The 18,133-nt window shown below is 42.7% G+C and overlaps 2 protein-coding genes across 2 annotated transcripts in view; both read left to right on the forward strand.

Moving 5' to 3' along the window:
- LOC113451615 (uncharacterized) overlaps positions 1-18,133 on the forward strand; it is a 46,294-nt gene that overhangs the window by 23,371 nt on the left and 4,790 nt on the right. The window contains exon 4 of the mRNA XM_087923131.1: positions 17,937-18,116. Within this exon, the coding sequence (XP_087779257.1) occupies positions 17,937-18,116 (180 nt within the window). The remainder of the gene's footprint in view (positions 1-17,936; positions 18,117-18,133) is intronic.
- Positions 7-4,572, forward strand: LOC148126742 (uncharacterized). The gene is made up of 4 exons (XM_087928464.1): positions 7-272; positions 673-762; positions 3,730-3,881; positions 4,270-4,572. The coding sequence occupies exons 2-4, from the start codon at positions 678-680 to the stop codon at positions 4,495-4,497; spliced, it is 465 nt and encodes a 154-aa protein (XP_087784590.1). The 5' UTR covers positions 7-272; positions 673-677; the 3' UTR covers positions 4,498-4,572.

Below are 18,133 nucleotides of genomic sequence, written 5' to 3' on the forward strand. Positions count from 1 at the left end.
GGTGACCCATAAAGTGAAGGATGAGAGGCTGGAGATCCTCACCTGCCAGGCCTTTGGCTTCTACCCCAAGGAGATCCAGGCCACCTGGAAGAGGGACAGAGAGATCTGGGAACAGGAGACCTTCCATAGGAACGTGGCCCCCAACTCAGACGGGACCTATTATGTCCAGCTCAGCATTGAGATCGACCCCAATGAGAGGGACCGTTTTCGGTGTCACCTGGAGCACGAGGGCTTGCAGGAGCCCCTGGACTTGGCCTTCAAGGAGGAAAGAGGTGAGAGGCTGAGAGGGTAGAAGTAGATTTTAGAGAAATGTTTGAAAATCTGTGTGTGTGTGGGGGTAGTTTTCTTCTGCAACATCTCATGTTTTCAGATGGAGAGCAGGAAAGGTCCTGCGTTTAGCAATGGGAGAGAAGTGGTTTCTGTCAGAAGAGTTGGAAATGGTAATTTTATAGCAACGGTATGAAGATATATGAGATGTTTGGTTGTGGCTCCTCCTTCTTCCCTTCAAGGCCATTCCCTCCTCCCTCTGAAGCCTTGGAGGGAGGGCTTCCTTCGGGTGGGGGCACTTCCTGGAGGCCAATGCAGGTCGTGAAAGGCTTCCATTTTTTTCAGCATCTCCACTTTGGGGAACTCAGCATCTCTCTAATCAGAGCCCTCTTTCTCCCTCTTTAGCTCCAATGTGGTGGATTCCCGTGGTGGGAATTGTTACAGGCGTAATTGTTACAGGCGTAATCCTGGGAGTTTGGATTCTCTTCCCGATCTGTAAGTGAAACAGGCACATCCACTGACACCCACCCCTGGGTCCTTCTGTGTTAACTGTTTTGGGGTGGATGGGCAAGAGCTTCTCTGAGAGTTGCAGTCAGGGCCCCCACGAGACCCTTCCCCACACAAACAGCATTTTGAACAGGAATTGGAAAGGAAGAAGAAACTACGCAGCCCTTTTTTCAACCCTTTGTAAGCCCCAAAATGTTCCACATTCCTCATATCTGGGAGGAAGCCTCTTTGGCCTCAATGGACAGAGGAGCAAATATCAGGATTCCCCTAAATCAGTGATAACTAACTGCTGGGCCACAGCCAACTGGTGGACCAGGAGGAAATTTTGGTGGTCTGCAGAGAAATGTCACCCCAGAGCACCCCTCAAAGCAATTAATCCAGGCTGCGTGGGAACACAAGGCTGTGCCACCCACATGGCCCACGGGAACCCTCCTACCCACTCACTCCTTACCTGGCAAACTTGCCTGCTATGTTGCTATTTTTCCTTTTTTTCCCTGACCATCATCCGCTCTGCTGTGCCCAGGAGATTTAAATTAGCTAGAAAGCAGGAAATCATTGATTCCTTGCCTTCTAACTAATCTTAAGATCTTTGGCTCTGCTTTTAAGCAGAGCTGAACCTTCCTTAGGACTGAAGCTTCTATTATTCAGTGCAGACTCAGGTAGCCAATGGCAGAAAGATAGATCTCTGAATGAATCTGTGATTCTGCAAGCAACTCAATCTGCCTGCCTGCTTTGCCTGATGTTGGGTAAAAGTTGCTCTTTTAAATAAAAATTCAATATTTACAAAAATATTTCATAATATTTACATACAAGTCATGCCCAACCAGTCACATGACCACCAAGCCACACCCACAAATTAGGCCATGCCCACAGAACTGGTTAAGAAATTTGAAAGTGGTTAAGAAATGTGTTAAGAAATTTGAATCCCACCCCTGCCTCTGTGTGATTGTGTGTGTGAAAGAGGGAAGGTAGAGAGAGAGGTTAGATCAGAGTTTTCTCTCTCTCTCTCTGTCTTTCTCCCACCGATGTCAGCAAGCCACCGTCAGTCAGAATTCATATTAGTGGTCCCCAGGATTTAAAATGATGAGTTTGATGGTGCCTGAGGTCCAAAAGTTTGGTGACCCCTGCCTTAAATGGTCTGGGAAGCACTAGAAGAGCCACAATCCTGCCCCTGAGAAGATTCATATGCCTCTTCATCTGGGAAGGGGACCTTCAGGGAAGCTCTGATGGAAGGTGGGGCCATGGAGGATGGGGCCCCTGTCCTCTGCCCCTGCTTGCAATCCCATCTGGGGATAACAACAGGGTCCAACAGGGTGTTAGCTATTCCTGCCAGCTTAGTATCATCTGCAAATTTGGTAAGTTCCCCTTCCATTCCCTCATCTAAGTCATTAATGAAGATATTGAAGAGTGAGTACTAAGATGGAACCTTGTGGCACCCCATTGCTTATTTTCCTCTATGTAGACTTAGACCCATTAGGGACAAGTTGTTGTTTATGGTTTGTCAGCCAGTTGGGAATCATCTAGTGGTGGTGCTGTCTATTCCACGTTTTTTCTAGCTTACTAAGAAGTAGGTTGTGGTCTACTTTGTCGAAAGCCTTGGTGAAATCTAAAAATATTATGTCCACAGTGTTTTGCTGGTCTATTAATTTAGTCCCTGTGTTGAAGAATGAAATAAGATTGGTTTGGCATGATCTGTTTTTAACAAACCCGTGCTGACTGCTAGTTATTACTTTATTTGTTTCTAGATGTTGGCAGATCTGTTTTTTTTTTATTATTATTATTATATTTTCCAGTATCTTCCCGGGTATTGATGTTGGGCTGATTGGTCTATAGTTTCCTGGGTCTGTATTTTTTCCCCGTTTTTGAAGATGGGAACCACATCAGCTCTTTTCCAGTCCTCTGGTAGTTCCCCGGTGCTGCAGGATTTTTGAAAGATATGGTGCAGTGGTTCTCAGATGACCTCTGCCAGCTCCTTTAACACTCTGGGATGTAATCCATCAGGCCCCGGTGATCTAGCATCATTGTTTAAAATAAATTCATGTTGCTTTAGGACAAGGCATTAAATATCCAAGTAGTGAACCCAAATCAAGGAAAGACTCTCGGCAGCTTTGAATTCCCAAAAGCAAAACTTTATTGGATACACCATATTGGTCCTGAAGAAACAAAACCAGCTCTGGTTTTCCTGTGGTGGAAAGGAGGAGTCTATCTATCTATCTCTAGGAGCTCAGATAGAAGCAAGGTGTCAGGCTGAGCTCCGTTCCAAATCCAAGAAAGAAATACGGAAGACTCTTTTAGTTAGAGAAAAGATATCTTTTACTGGAAATGAAGTGGTAGCTACAATAGAATTCTGAATCTAAGGAATTAGGCGCGTAAATCACATATACAAAGTGATGGAAATGATCCCACCCCCCACCCCCCCATAGTTCAAATGATTCTACCAATTAAAAGTTGTGAATATGATCATGTGGACATCTTCAGGTGGTGATGAGGCTTCTGTCCGTTGACCTTGGCATACTTTGATAAAAGTTTTCAGTTGCGCAGAGGAAAGAAAGCAAAGCAAGAAATAGAAACCTAAGCAAGAATGTCCTCTTCCCCCTCCTCATTTTTACAACACTAGAATGTAACACCTCCAGCTCACTTCCCAGACGTTACCCCCCTCCTCCCCCCGTTACTTATGACAGCCAAAAGGTGCAAAGCAATACTAGAAGATCTTGAAGGCTGACACAAGGAGAGTTTCAACTTGGTTATTCCTCAATAACCCCCAGGAGTGCTCCATTTCATTGTCATAACCTGCTGGGAGCACTAAGGCCTCTTTTTCAAGACACTGGGTTATAATCCGGCTACTTGGACCATCTGGGCCTTCTGGAGGCCTTCAGCTTGAGTCCTTCGCTATCCTAGGCAGGAGCTGTACCCCCCAAAATTAACTAGCTGTCCTCTCTTTTTGCAATCTTTCAGACCAGGGGAGGAAGGTCAAGAAAAAATTCCTTCGCAATGTGACAACTTGGCCTGATCAAGTTTCTCAAGAAGAGGTTCCTTCTCCAGCTATCTATGGCACAGAAGATGAGACTCAGTCACAGCCAATGCTCCAGCCTAAAGGGAGCTCAGAGGTGAGCCAGACACTTGCTGAACTCTATTTAAGAGACAAAACTCCCCACTTGGACAATCCATGGAGGAAAAGACGGTGGGGCTTGTGGGGTGGGGGAATCCACCCCCTAGTCCAAGTCTTTCCAAGGTAGCCCTGGAGAGATCATGGGGCTCCTCTGGGGCTCAGCCCCTCCTGGTTGGGATCTTCTGATCCGATGCTCTGCAGGGAGGATCCAGGCCAGCTCAGTCTCTCCAGCCCATCAGCTCTGAGGGATGAACGTGGGTCAGGGAAGGGGCCAGGAGGACTGGAGGGGAGGGAGAGACAACGAATGGGGGGCTAGGAAAACATCCTCTCCTACACTCCCCATTACAAATCTGGGCCTTGACTTCCTCCGTTTTCTCCCTTTGCAGCACGAGGCAACCACCCATGGGGGGCAGAGGCCTGAGGGAGCTCCCAGTGACACCGTTTCAACGTTGCCCAATGAAAAACGGAAGCATTTATTATTGCTGTGGCCACCGATGCTGCCGGCCCATGATGTTGCTGTTTCTGCCGCCGTTAATTATGATGGTGGTTATTATGATTATTATGATGATCACTATGGTTGTTATTATGATTATCATTACCCTGTTTATTGTTAAAAAAAATTGTAAATTTTATTTGAGTTTTACACAAAGAGAAAAAAAAATACAAATAAAACACCTTTTTTGAAAGTAGCGTATCCCGGGTTATATTTCTTCGAACAGACACAAATTCAGGTTCATGCTCATTTTTATATTCTATTCCATATATTATTACTATTTTACATTTTCTGCATAGCTTTTCCCCTCTTTTAATTTTCTCAATTTTATTTTAATTATCTCATCTCAATTCAAATCATTGTATTTATATTTTTTGTCTGTCCTGTTTCAATTATCTATTATCTTTTCTCATTAAACAAAATTCTCCTGTAGTTACTGATTGGAGTATGACACCTTTATATCTTTTCCCTAAAGTTGTAATATTCAATATAATGCATAACTTCCATTTTGATTCTGCTTGGTACATTATTAAAATGCACACTGTTTTCTTAAAAAAAGAAAAAATTATAAATCTATATAATTAAAACAACATTCCATTCCAATTCAGTTCTATCATTATTAATATTCATTAAAGTCTTAACATCTTTAACATTACTTTTCAATTAAATATCATACTTCTATGGGAACAATTATAAGCTTTCCATAGTTAATTCCCTCCCCTCTTCACATATATTTTATAAAACATTAACTAATTAAAATGTTCCCGTTCCTTCCTAATTCAATTTTCTCATTTATTTTATTTCACTTATTTTATTCACAAACATTTCACTAAATTACACTATTTTATCCCTCATTTTAATCATACGTCGTTTCCAATTTTCTAAAGTTATTTGTATTACTAATATAACAATACAATCTTATGTACCTTTACATAATCCCTTTTTCAGTTAGATTTTCACCCATTAGCTCTAAATAGGTCCTGTTTCTCTATATCTTGCTCTGGTCCTTTGTAACTTCTTTCCCTTTCCTTCTTCCCTCTCTTCTTCTCTATCCCCTTTTTACCCCCTTGTCTCTCTACCTCTATTTCTCTCTTCTGTATTCACCTCTTCTGTTTCTTTCCAGCATTATACTTATTTTTGAATTATTTTTCTTTTTTGGGGGTTGGTTTTTAAGTCTTAAATTCTCCATTCCCTTTCCTTTTTCTTCCCCGCATAAAAAAACCTCAAATCTGTCCCTTTTCACTTTCCTTCGCTGCTTCTGACTCTTCTTTGGGAGAGAAGTTATTTTTTGTAAGTTTAAATTCCAGGGTACCTTAGTTGTTGCTTTTACAATTTAACCTGGCCAGCCAAAACTTTCACTTCTTATCTTCCTCCTGCACATTCTTTTCTAGTCGAGTTCTTCTTTGTGGTGTCCATTTCTGACCACCACTGCAACCGCCTTCAGAAAAGGGAGTAATGGCCAACTGAGGAGGAGAGATGCGGCTCTCCTCAACCCTGCTGGCGGTCACCCCCCTCTTCACCACCTCTACGGGGTGGCTTAGCTCTGAAACCAGGCGGCTCGGGCGCTCCAGCGGCGAGCCCAGACAGAAACTGTGCACGATCATGGATTTCTGTCTGACGTCGAAGCCCTTCAAACCGGGACATCATTACCGTGATTATTGATTATTATTTCATTAATTATTCAGGTGATACAGAACTTCAGACAAAGGCAGAATAACAGAGTTGGAAGGGACCTTGGAGGTCTTCTAGTCCAGCCGCATGCTCAAGTGGGAGATCTTACACCAGGGCTCTCCAACCTTGGCAACTTTAACCCACAGAATTCCTCAGCCAGCAAGCTGTCTTAAAGTTGCCACAGTTGGAGAGCCCTGCCTCCGGACAAATGGCTTCCAGTCTCTTCTTAAAAGCCTCCAGTAACGAAGCACACCCACAATGTCTGAAGGCAAAGCTGTTCCAATGGTTAATTGTCCTGTTAGTAAGTTTCTCCTTAATTCCAGGCTGCTTCTCTTGTGGATTAGTTTCCTTTCATTGTTTCTTGTCTGACCTTCTGGTGCTTTGGAAAATAAATTGAATCTTTTTGAAATTAAATCTTTGTAGCCCCTCAAATATTGGGACAAAGTTATCGTATCACCCCAGTCCTTCTTTTCACTAGACTATCCATCCCCAATTCCTGCAACCATTTTTCATAAGTTTTACCTTCCGGCCCACTAATCATCCTTGTGGCTCTTCTCTATCCTTTTTCCAGTATCTCTACATCTTTTTTAAATTCTGGTGACCAAAATTGGACTCAGTATTCCAAGTGTGGTCTTACTAAGGCTTTGTCAAGCTCTACTAATATTTTATATGGTTTTATCCCTCTATTAATGCAGCCTACAATTTGGATCAGCTTTTTTTCCTGGAGTGTTGGCTACTCCTGCCAGTTTGGAGTCATCTGCAAATCTGATCAGTTTTCCTTCTATTCCCTTATCTAAATCATTTATGAAGATATTAAAAGTACTGGGCCTAAAACAGACCCTTGGGGGTGGTTATACCCCACTACGTACTTCCCTCCATGTGGATGTAGTTCCATTAAAGATTACACATTGAGTATGTTTTCTCAGCCAGTTACAAATCCATCTGGTAGTGGTGCTGTCTGTCTTGTCTCAAGCCATATTTATCTTCCCAAAAAATATCCAAGATAAGCAGTTAAACTCTACAAAGACTTCCATACAAAGATTCTTTACTGGATCACACCAGGCATCCTCAAGGTATAACTCACGGTTATGTCAAGATTCATCTAATGTCCAATCTTTGCCTAGTTGTCTTCATAGTGTGAAAATATGGTTATCTTCATCCCATAATGGTACAGCAAAGGATCTGGCACGCTGCTGGGTCCAGGCAAGGAAAGAACAAAGGCTTTCCCCAACCCAACTAGAGGTCAATTCAGTGGCCGATCAGGATTACAGATGTGACATGACATGAACTACATTTCCCATGAGGCATTAACTACATTTTCCATGAGGCATTCCCTTAAGGGGACAGCTCCCTATTCCTAATTAACTATATACTGTCTGACCAGCACACTCTCTATCCCACATTCTTGTAGCTTTCCAAGAAGTAGGTTGAGGTCTACTGTGACTATTTTATCTTGGTTCTGTCTTGTATTTTTCCACAAGAAGAAATCTTGCTGGAAAGCACGTATTCAGCTCAGCAGGAAAGCACTGACAAGAAGGAAGTTAAATAAAAGAATAACCCCAGTCAAGAATGTGTATTCCAAGGAGATATGCCTGTCTATAACAGTTACAAAATAGCAGCTATAGAGTATGTGACTCATGTCACGTAGACTGGTCTAAAAGATTAACATTGTATTTCTTTACCTTTCTGTAAATTTCCTCTCTGACCCCTCCCTTGAATTAGCACAATAAAAGAGGACAGCAAAAAGCCTGGGAGAGAGGAGAAAGGAGAAGAAATGAGCAGGAGAAGCAGAGAGGCCCGGATTTTTCCATCTGTTCCAGGGCAGCCAGGGAATCCCATCTCCCCCAGGCTCAAAGTGCTGCCTCATTTTGAAGATTTCTTGTGTTTTGTGTGTTTTATTTCTTGTGCTTGCTTGGCAATCACTCTTTGTGAGTCTTGCCTAGCCTCACCCTTGCGAGGGTCCCACTCTAAATCTCACCCTTGCGAGGGTTATTCTCTAAGAGGAATTCAGCAATCAACCAGAAAGGCAAACAACAGACCGGTCGCTCAACGCGACAGCTGGGGGCTCGTCCGGGATCTCTAATCGCCTGGGATCCCTTCGCCTTTCAGGTTCCAAGGTGTGACTTTTGTCTAGAAGTGCATCTTCTTCACCTCATTCTTATTCGCCTGGAATAGGCTACGCCGGCAAAAAGGTAAGAATGGGCTCCTCGATTTCTCAAGTTTCGTCAGGGCATAGGGACGAACTTTATAATCTAGTGAAGAAAGCTAATTCCTTTCAAAAAACCAATGGTACCACTGTGTACCCTATTTCTAAGAAATCTTTAAATAAATTTATAATTTATATTGAGGCTCACTGTCCAGCTTATCCATCTGCTGGAACTCTTAACCATTCTGACTGGGAAAAATTAGGAAAATATTTACATAAAGTTCCCAGAGCTCCCATGGATATACTTATTTCTTGGAGAGCAATAATGGCTGCTATAACAACTATATATCCTCCTTCTAGTCTTCCTGAAAATTCCTTTTCTCCTGTTTCTTCTGACTCCCACTCTTCTAATTCAAAAACTTCTAAGCCTCTTGCAGCTCATTTGGAATCAAACTCTTCCTTACCACCTCCTTATTCAGATATTTCTTCCCCTCCTCCTGCTCTTCCTTCTCTTTCTGATTCTCCTATTATGAATCCTATGGGAGGAATCATAACCAATCTTTTGTCATCACCTCTATCTTTAGAAACAGAAGAACCTTCTGCTTATCCTATGACTATCATCCCTGGGGAGGAGGCAATGTTCATAGTAACATTGAGTTTAAAGTTTTGAAAAATATAAAAGATGCAGTTACAACTTATGGATTGCATTCTCCTTTTACTAGGGAATACTTGATTCTTTGGTTACAGCTAATACAGTTATGTTATTGTATGATTGGAAAATGCTTTTTCTATGCTTATGACTCCTGCACAATATGTTGTGTGGCAATCTGAATACTAATTGAGGGGTCTTCAGCTAGCCCCGCCACAAAGGCTGAACTAACTGCCACAACGTTTCCTGTATTGTTAGAGGATCTTGTGTATGATGATCCTGGTGCTGTTTTTACTCTTCCTTTAACTGCAACGCTTTTTCAAACCTCTTCCTCCTTCCACACCTGTCTTGCTTATTCCCAATTCTTCTCTTATAATAGAGGGTGTGGTTGCAGCTCCTTACTTATATGATTCTTCTGCTCTTAATAATCTTGCATTGGCTGCAATAGGAGATCGTTGCTTTTCTTTAAAAAAGGGGACAGTAGTTGCTACACTTGTAATTTTGCCTCTTTTTGAACCTCCTTCTTTGCTTGCATTACAGAAACCTGTTCAAGCTTCAAAACCAACTCTTTCTGTTACACTCAATGGTCGAATTTTTGAAGGTCTGATTGACACCGGAGCAGATGTTTCTGTTATCCGTTCTAACGAATGGCCTCTTCTTGGTCTCTCACAGAGGCTTCTTCAGTGCAGGGCGTAGGTGGTGCTCAAGCTGCTAAGGTCAGCTCTCATTGGCTCTCTGCTTCTACTGAGCATTCTACTTTAACTGCTTATCTTAAACCCTATATCCTTCCTCTACATTGCAATCTTTGGGGACGTGATTTACTTTCTCAATTTCAAGCTTATATTCAGATACCATAGTTTTTCTATCAAAATGTTTATTTCTCCTTTATCTCTTACTCTTAAAACATCTATTCCTGTGTGGGTGGATCAATGGCCTCTCACCAAAGAAAAATTGGAGGCTTTACATCTCCTTGTCCATCAACAGTTAATAGAGGGACATATTGAACCATCCACCAGTCCTTATAACACCCCAGTCTTTGTAATTAAAAAGAAATCTGGCAAATACCGTCTGATTAGTGATCTTAGAGCCTTAAATAGGATAATTCAACCTATGGGGCCACTGCAATGTGGTCTGCCTAATCCTAATTTGATTCCATCTGGATTTGATCTCATAATAATAGATTTAAAGGACTGTTTCTTTTCTATACCTCTGGCACAAAAGGATAGAATCATCTTTGCATTTACAGTGCCAGAACTCAATAACTCTAAACCCACATCTAGGTATCAATGGAAAGTTCTTCCACAAGGTATGCTTAATTCACCAACTATGTGTCAATATTTTGTCAATGAGGCTCTGCATCCTTATAGATCTCAATTTCCTAATTTTCTTGTATATCATTACATGGATGATATCTTAATTGCAGCTGATGGGCCAAAGGGGACGGTACAAAAAACTTTTCCGATCCCCTTGACCACATTAGCAAAAGCAGGGTTACATATAGCACCTGAAAAATCCAGTCTCACTACCCAATGCAATATTTAGGTCACAAGGTTTTAGCTTCCTCAGCATCTCCACATATTCCTTCACTCACACTTCCACAGCCAACCACATTGGTTCAATTACAGCAGTACTTGGGAATTATTAACTGGGCTAGACCATATCTTGCTCTAACCACACAGATGCTATCACCGCTTTTCAAGCACTAGTAGGATTAAAGAATCCTGCAGATAAGGTCTATCTTTCAGCTCAGCATCTAGAAGCTTTAAAGCAAGTAAACACAGCCCTAGCAACTCAATGGGTAAACCGTGCTCTTGCAGACACACCACCTTCTCTTGCTATTATTTCCACTCATCAATTACTAACTGCAATAATTGTTCAAGTATCTAATGCAAAAATCTTCATTTCTTGGAATGGTTACACCTACCACATACTCCAAAAACCTCTATTTTTACTAAAGCAGCACAAATGGCTTTTCTTATACAAAAAGGGCAAGAGAACCAAAGCCCTGATGGGAATGGATATTTTTACATTGTATATTCCTTTTAAGATTAGTCAATGGGAACCTCTTTTCAGACTTCCACAACACTGCAGGATGCATTGGAAGATTGGTGTGGCCAAGTGTCATGCCACCTTCCATCTGATTCACGACTGCAGGTGTTGAAGACAGTTCCTTTTTGTTTTACAATCACCTTTTTGTCCAACAGCCATTGAAGGAAGGCTTAACTGTCTTTACTGACGGTTCAAAAAATATTGGAGCATGTGCATGGTGTGAAAAATGCTCAATGGAACAAATGCTTAACTGCCCCACAGAACTCAGCACAACAAGCTGAGTTAGCTGCTTTTTCTTTGGCCTTGTCTCTTTTCCACAGGAATCTTTAAATGTAATATCTGATAGCATGTATGTTACTCAGATGGTTGCTCATATTTTCGATGCATATATTTCTCCTGTTACCCCTCCTTCTCTCATGACACTTTTTTTTTAGCTTCAGACACTGCTGAAAAAGCGAGGGAAACCTTTATTTGTAGCTCATATCAGAAGTCATCAGCAATTGCCTGGATTCCTGGCAGAAGGCAATCATATGGCAGATGAGGCTTGTAAAATTATGGCCTCCTCTCCTCTTCCACAACAGCTTTCAGCTGGGGAGAGTCATGACTATTTCCATCAAAATAAGAAGGCCTTGGTACAGCAATTTGGGATTACGTATCAAGAAGCCACAGCAATAATTCAACAATGTCCAACATGTAGCTTGCAGGCCAAAGGTATCCCTGAAGGTGTTAATCCTAGGGTACTCAAGCCTGTGATACATGGCAAATGGATGTAACTCATTATCCTCTCTTTGCTCCCTGAAATACATTCATGTATCAGTTGATACATATTCAGGGTTTATTATGGCAACATTACAAAGAGGAGAGGCTACTAAAAATGTTATTAATCACTGTATTCGGTCATTCGTAACGTTGGGATGTCCAAAAATTCTCAAAACAGATAATGGTCCTGCTTATGTCAGTTCTCCCTTTGCTGAGTTTTGCCATAAGTGGGCCATCACACATAAATTTGGCATACCTTTCAATAGCCAAGGTCAGGCTATTGTGGAAAGGGCAAACCAAACTCTCTGAAAAATGCCCTTGATCGGCAAATAGGGAAAAAGGCTTAGGCCCCGAACCTCCCGGTGTTACAAAACATCTTGAACATTACTCTCTATTCTCTTAACTTTCTTAATCTTACTGGCTCTCCTTCTTCCACAGCGGCTTCTCGCCACTTTACCAAGCCAGTAGTTCCCTCTTCCTGTCCTCTTGTTTATTTCAGACAGCTTCCAGATCCTGCGTGGAAAGGTCCTGCACAGCTCATCACCTGGGGAAAAGGTTACGCTGCTGTCCAACTTCCTGATCGAAAGTGCTTTGGGTTCCTGCTCGCTGTGTCAGACCTTACCATGGCAAACCTGACTCTAACTCTAATTTTTCTTCTGATATCAATATTTCCTGTCTTTTCTCAATTCAGGGCATCTCCTGATGCTATATTTACTTTTCTTGCTGACACTGTTACCTTTATTTTTAAAGATAATCTCCTTTCTACATGTAATTATGTTTTCCAACACAATGGTAGCTTTCTTTCGCCTACTTCTGACATTACTGTTCACTATTACTATTCTCCTTGTTTAATATTTTTAACTATACATGTTACTCTATCTACTATAGGATCTTATTCTTGCTTAGGATTTTTTCACAATCACACATACTTTAATCACACTGTTCTATTACTTTCCACTCCTTCACTGGCATTTCCTCCACTATCCTCTGCTTTTCCTACATTGCCATCTCAAGCTAATTCTGAGACAACTTTTCCTGGAGACAAACTGCAATGGCATCTTCGTTGCTGCTTTCCACCCTGTGATGTCACCAAATGCATATTGCATCATTCATCTTCCTGGGTTCCTGTTCACTACAAAACACCTGTCGTGCAAAGACACCACCTCATCCCTGATGACACTCATCGTAAGACTACAGCTCCCATTCGAGCTCGCCATCTTGGGTATCCTGTCTTCATCGCTGACAACTCCATCTCTAAGCGGTCTGCATCTCGTGCTGTTCCAAGATTTGGCTATCATCGCATTCCTCGAAGCATACAACCTTCTACAAATGAACATCAACCTCAAAAATATACCTGGACTATCCTTGATTTTCAAGGAAATATTTTAAACACCACCACTAATTATACTAGATGGCCATGGTTTCCTCAGCTTTTCATGGATTTTGCTGAAATGGGGACAGGAGTAGAAAAATTTGCAGATAAAGAACTACAAGCTGATATATGGGACAAGCAAGGCTCCTGTTCTCCAGCACCTGCTCACAACTTTAGACTATATTTTTGTCCTGCTCACAGTACTGGTGCTTCTCGTGCTGCCTGCGGTGGGGTAGTTGACAGATATTGTAAAAATGGAGTTGTGTATCCACAGGTCATATCTGGTGGGAAGCGCCTACCAAAAATGACTATATTCATATTACCCGTGCTCAAGAACATCTTCCCTGCTCTTCAATGCCTTGTTGTGGACAGAGACTAAATCCACTCAGAATCACATTTACTGCAAAAAGGAAAGACACTTACAAAAAAACAATGGATGGTTGGGTTTACTTGGGAGGACGTCAGTGGGATGGTCTAGGAGATGAAGGGAATATTTTTACAATTCGTCTTTCTATATCTATGTCTAATTATGATATTGGTCCCAATCACAATTTGAAATCAAACTTTCTACAAAAACCCAATATTCAGGTGAATCCATTACAACAAGGACAGTCATGGTATCAAAGCATGTTTAATTTTTCTCCCTGGTTAACAACACTATTATCAGCCTTAATAGGTCCTCTTCTGTTATTGCTTCTTGCATGTACTATTGGTCCATGTGTAATAGGACGTTTACTAAAATTATTGAGGGATCGTTTGAAAACACTTGACAATGAAATTAACAATACTCAAAAACAGTTAGCTTTCTTACATCCAGCATTGAATCAAAAGATCTGGTCAAAAAACCGCTGTTGGAATGGTACTCTGACCAAGAGGCAGAGGAGGAAATAGACATTAATAACTTCTTTCTCCCAAAGAAAATTTCTTAACTAGGTCCAGCCACGACTGGGATGAGGACTTCTCCTCATATGAGCTGGTTCTACAAGGCATCAACAAACCGAAGGGCTTGTTGCCACCTTGTGAGACTACTCTGGAGGAGAAAGAACTCTACCTAGAGTCATGAGCACAAAAAAAAAAAAAAATAAAGAAAGGAGGAATTGTGACTATTTTATCTTGGTTCTGTCTTGTATTTTTCCACAAGAAGAAATCTTGCTGGAAAGCACGTATTCAGCTCAGCAGGAAAGCACTGACAAGAAGGAAGTTAAATAAAAGAATAACCCCAGACAAGAATGTGTATTCCAAGGAGATATGCCTGTCTATAACAGTTACAAAATAGCAGCTATAGAGTATGTGACTCATGTCACGTAGACTGGTCTAAAAAGATTAACATTGTATTTCTTTACCTTTCTGTAAATTTCCTCTCTGACCCCCTCCCTTGAATTAGCACAATAAAAGAGGACAGCAAAAAGCCTGGGAAAGAGGAGAAAGGAGAAGAAATGAGCAGGAGAAGCAGAGAGGCCCGGATTTTTCCATCTGTTCCAGGGCAGCCAGGGAATCCCATCTCCCCCAGGCTCAAAGTGCTGCCTCGTTTTGAAGATTTCTTGTGTTTTGTGTGTTTTATTTCTTGTGCTTGCTTGGCAATCACTCTTTTGTGAGTCTTGCCTAGCCTCACCCTTGCGAGGGTCCCACTCTAAATCTCACCCTTGCGAGGGTTATTCTCTAAGAGGAATTCAGCAATCAACCAGAAAGGCGAAACAACAGACCGGTCGCTCAACGCGACAGTCTACTTTGTCAAATGCCTTACTGAAATCTAACAATAGTATGTCCACAACATTTTGCTCATTCACGAATTAAACACTTGGTCAAAGAATGAAATAAGATTTGTTTGCCATGATCTTGTCAAAGCAATGTTGGCTTCTGGTTATAACCTGCGAACATCTAGAAAGAAATAAAGTTATAACTAGAAGCCTGCACAGGTTTGTTAAAAATAGATCATGCCGAACCAATCTTATTTCATTCTTTGACAAAGTGACTAAATTGGGGTTTTATGGGGTGGACATAGTATACTTAGATTCAATGAGGCATTTCACAATGTAGACCACAACCTACTTCTTGGTAAGCTAGGAAAAGGTGGGATAAACACCAACACCACCAGATGGATTGGTAACTGGCTGACAAACTCTACTCAATGAGTAGCTCTTAGTGGTACTACATCTACATGGAGGGAAGTAAGCAGTGGGGTACCACAAGGTTCCGTCTTAGGCCTAATACTCTTCAACATCTTCATAAATGACTTAGATGAGGGAAGAGAAGGGAAACTCAACAAATGTGCAGATGACACTAAACTGGCAGGAATAGCCAACACCACCAGCAACTGGCTGGGAACCCAGAAACCCAGAGGAGCTGCACCGTAACCAGATGTGGGCTTTGTAGCTGTTTCCAGGGTCCACCAAGGGATGCTGGTTTCAAGTTTAAAGGCGGGTTTGAGCTTCAAGGCATCAATCCTTAGATGAAGGGCCGAAGGGGGTGGCCCATTGGTTGGGTGGGTGGGGGCCTGCTGGATGACCGGATGTAGGAAGAAATGAAGCTGCAGTCCAGAGCCCCTAATTCTGCCCTCTTCCCCCCCCCCTCCTCCTCCTCCTCTCTAGGCTCCCTCAGGCACTCCCTGTGGTATTTGCACCTGGAAGACTCAAAGCCCAGCCAGAGGCTGCCTCGGCCTTTCATTCAGAGCTACCTGGATGACCAGCCCATCGTCCGCTATGAGAGCCTCCTCAGGAGGATGGAGCCCCTGGTGCCCTGGATGCAGGAGGCGGAGAAGGAGAGGCTCCAGGCTCTCGAGTGGGTCTTTGGGGTTGGCCTGGAGAAGTTATCAAACCTCAGCCATCAGACTGGAGGTGAGCAGAAGCAGTGCCACCTGTGGCCTTCAGGGACAGAAAAGGCCACAATGGTGAGGTCTTATTCTGCAGTGGAAAACACACAAACACACACACACACACACTCAATTTTCTTCCTAACCTATAATTTATCCCGGGTGTGGCTCCACCCAACAAGGGCTAATTGCAATAGCAGATCACTTTCAAGATCACATGAAGTGTTAAGTAACTTGAATGCAAGTTAATTAAAATGCAAAAGTATGAAGATCGTGTTTGGTGTTACTACTGCACAATAAGGCCACACTTGCGATACTATGTCCAGTTTTAGTCCTATAAAAAAGAGGCTAAAACATATGATGGGGACCTGGGTATATCTGGTTTAAGAAAGAGAGGGGCTGAGGCTGACATGTAGCGGTCTCCTGTTATTTGAGGGGCTGTCGCAGAAAGAAGGGCATTGAGCTATTCTCCAAAGCAGGGGTCGCCAACCTTTTGGACCTCAAAGACCACCAAACTCATAATTTTAAATCCCACGGGCCAAAGATCCTGGGAAAATCCCCCAAAATGTCTGCAGGAAAATTCCCCACCCCATTTTCCTACCAATCAATCATTCTTTATTTGGGATAGTAGGATACTGTCTCCAGCTCCATTCTTGGGAGCGGGGAGAGAGAGAGACTTTTGGCTTCATGCAAGGAAAGCAGCAGAAGCAGCAGAAGTCTTTTGTTCTCTCCCCCAATCTGTGCCAGAAATGAGTCTTTGTGAGACTTGTCATGCCGGCGCAGCCTCTTGGAGCAGGAAGCCTTGGAGGGTCCCAAAGACTCATTTCTGGCGGAGTTGGGGGGAGAGAAAGAAAGACTTTTGCTGCTTTCCTTGTGTGTAGCCAAAATCAGAAGAAAGAAGAAGCCCGGTGGCCAGGCCAGGTGCGTAAGGCGAGTGGGGCAAGTTTCCCCCTCTGCCCTTTCCTCCCTCCTTTCACTCCCTCATGTTGTTCGCAATGCAAGCGACGCAAGCCTTGTGTTCCTGCGCAGCCTGGATTAATTGCTTTGGGGGTGACATTTCTCTGTGGACCACCAACGTTTTCTCATGGACCACTAGTGGTCCCTGGCCCACTGGTTGGCGACCACTGCTCCAAAGTACCTGAAGGCAGGAGGAGAAGCAAGGGATGGGAGCTCATCAAAGACAGATGCAACCTAGAATTAAAAAGAAATGTCTTCACAGTGAGAACAATTAATCAGTGGAACAACTTGCCTTCAGAAGTTGTGAATGCCCCAACCCTGGAGATTCTTACGAAGCGATTAGACAATGATTTGACTGGAATGGTATAAGATCTCCTACTTAAGCAAGAGGTTGGACTAGAAGACCTCCAAGGTCCCTTCCAACTCTCTTATTCTGTTAAATGACTTTTCTCCTAGCGGGATAAAGAAGGGAAAGAGAAATCAGGTTTCTGTCAGATCCGTGTATCTGTCATTTCTTCAATGGAAGAAGAAAAGGAGGGGGGAGACTGATAAAGAAATCCTTCTTGATGTAACCTGAATATATTTAATCTTATATCAAATTTGTATAACCTACATATGATACAATGGAGGGAGGAAACCCAGGTGGCCGGAACCTATCACCTCTGAGAGAGACAGCCAGGAGGTGAGAAGACCATAAAAATTCCACAGTGAGATGTGTCCTGGGAAACTCAATATATTCATGCTGGAAGAGCCAGTTCTAGTTCCCTGAAAAAAAAAAAGATTGCAAAGCAGAAGAAACTCATTCGAACCTCTCGGGTTTGAGTCCGAATCAAAATATGAATCTTTTCCCAATTTCTACCTGGGGCAACTTGAACAATATCAATTCCAAACTACCAATTCAGGCTGGTGGTCAAATTTGGACGAAGCTCCAAGCAGTACAATTGTTTTGTCAGAAGGAGAACTTGACCCAATTTCTATGTACCCCTTTCAAAAATCAATCTCAAGGGGCTTCAATGCTCTAATCATTGAGGGTCCCGGAAGTTCAGGAGAGGAGAGAACCAGAGAGAGGATGGCCAGGTGAGGTCTTCCTACCTATTCAGTCACCTGGCCAGAAACTCCCCAGAACTCCTCTTTTGCTGTTTCTGCAGAGCCTCCAGTGGGGAAGGTGACCCATAAGGCCATTAATGACCATCTGGAGGTCCTCATCTGCCAGGCCTTTGGCTTCTACCCCAAGGAGATCCGGGCCACCTGGAGGAAGGACAGAGAGGTCTGCAAGTATGAAGCATTCCATAGGAACGTGGGCCTTCAACTCAGACGGGACCTATTATGTCTGGCTCAGCATTGG

This window comes from Pseudonaja textilis, chromosome 2 (genome assembly GCF_049901715.1).
Source record: "Pseudonaja textilis isolate UNSWEBS1 chromosome 2, rPseTex1.2, whole genome shotgun sequence".
NCBI classification, from domain to species: Eukaryota; Metazoa; Chordata; class Lepidosauria; order Squamata; family Elapidae; genus Pseudonaja; species Pseudonaja textilis.

What these genes read in the sequence shown, in the direction of transcription:
- LOC148126742 (XM_087928464.1), top strand. Translation starts at nt 678, where the DNA reads ATGTGGTGGATTCCCGTGGTGGGAATTGTTACAGGCGTAATTGTTACA. An exon ending in TTGGATTCTCTTCCCGATCT is followed by an intron (nt 763 to 3,729) that starts GTAAGTGAAACA and finishes GCAATCTTTCAG; the next exon opens with ACCAGGGGAGGAAGGTCAAG. An exon ending in AGCCTAAAGGGAGCTCAGAG is followed by an intron (nt 3,882 to 4,269) that starts GTGAGCCAGACA and finishes CTCCCTTTGCAG; the next exon opens with CACGAGGCAACCACCCATGG.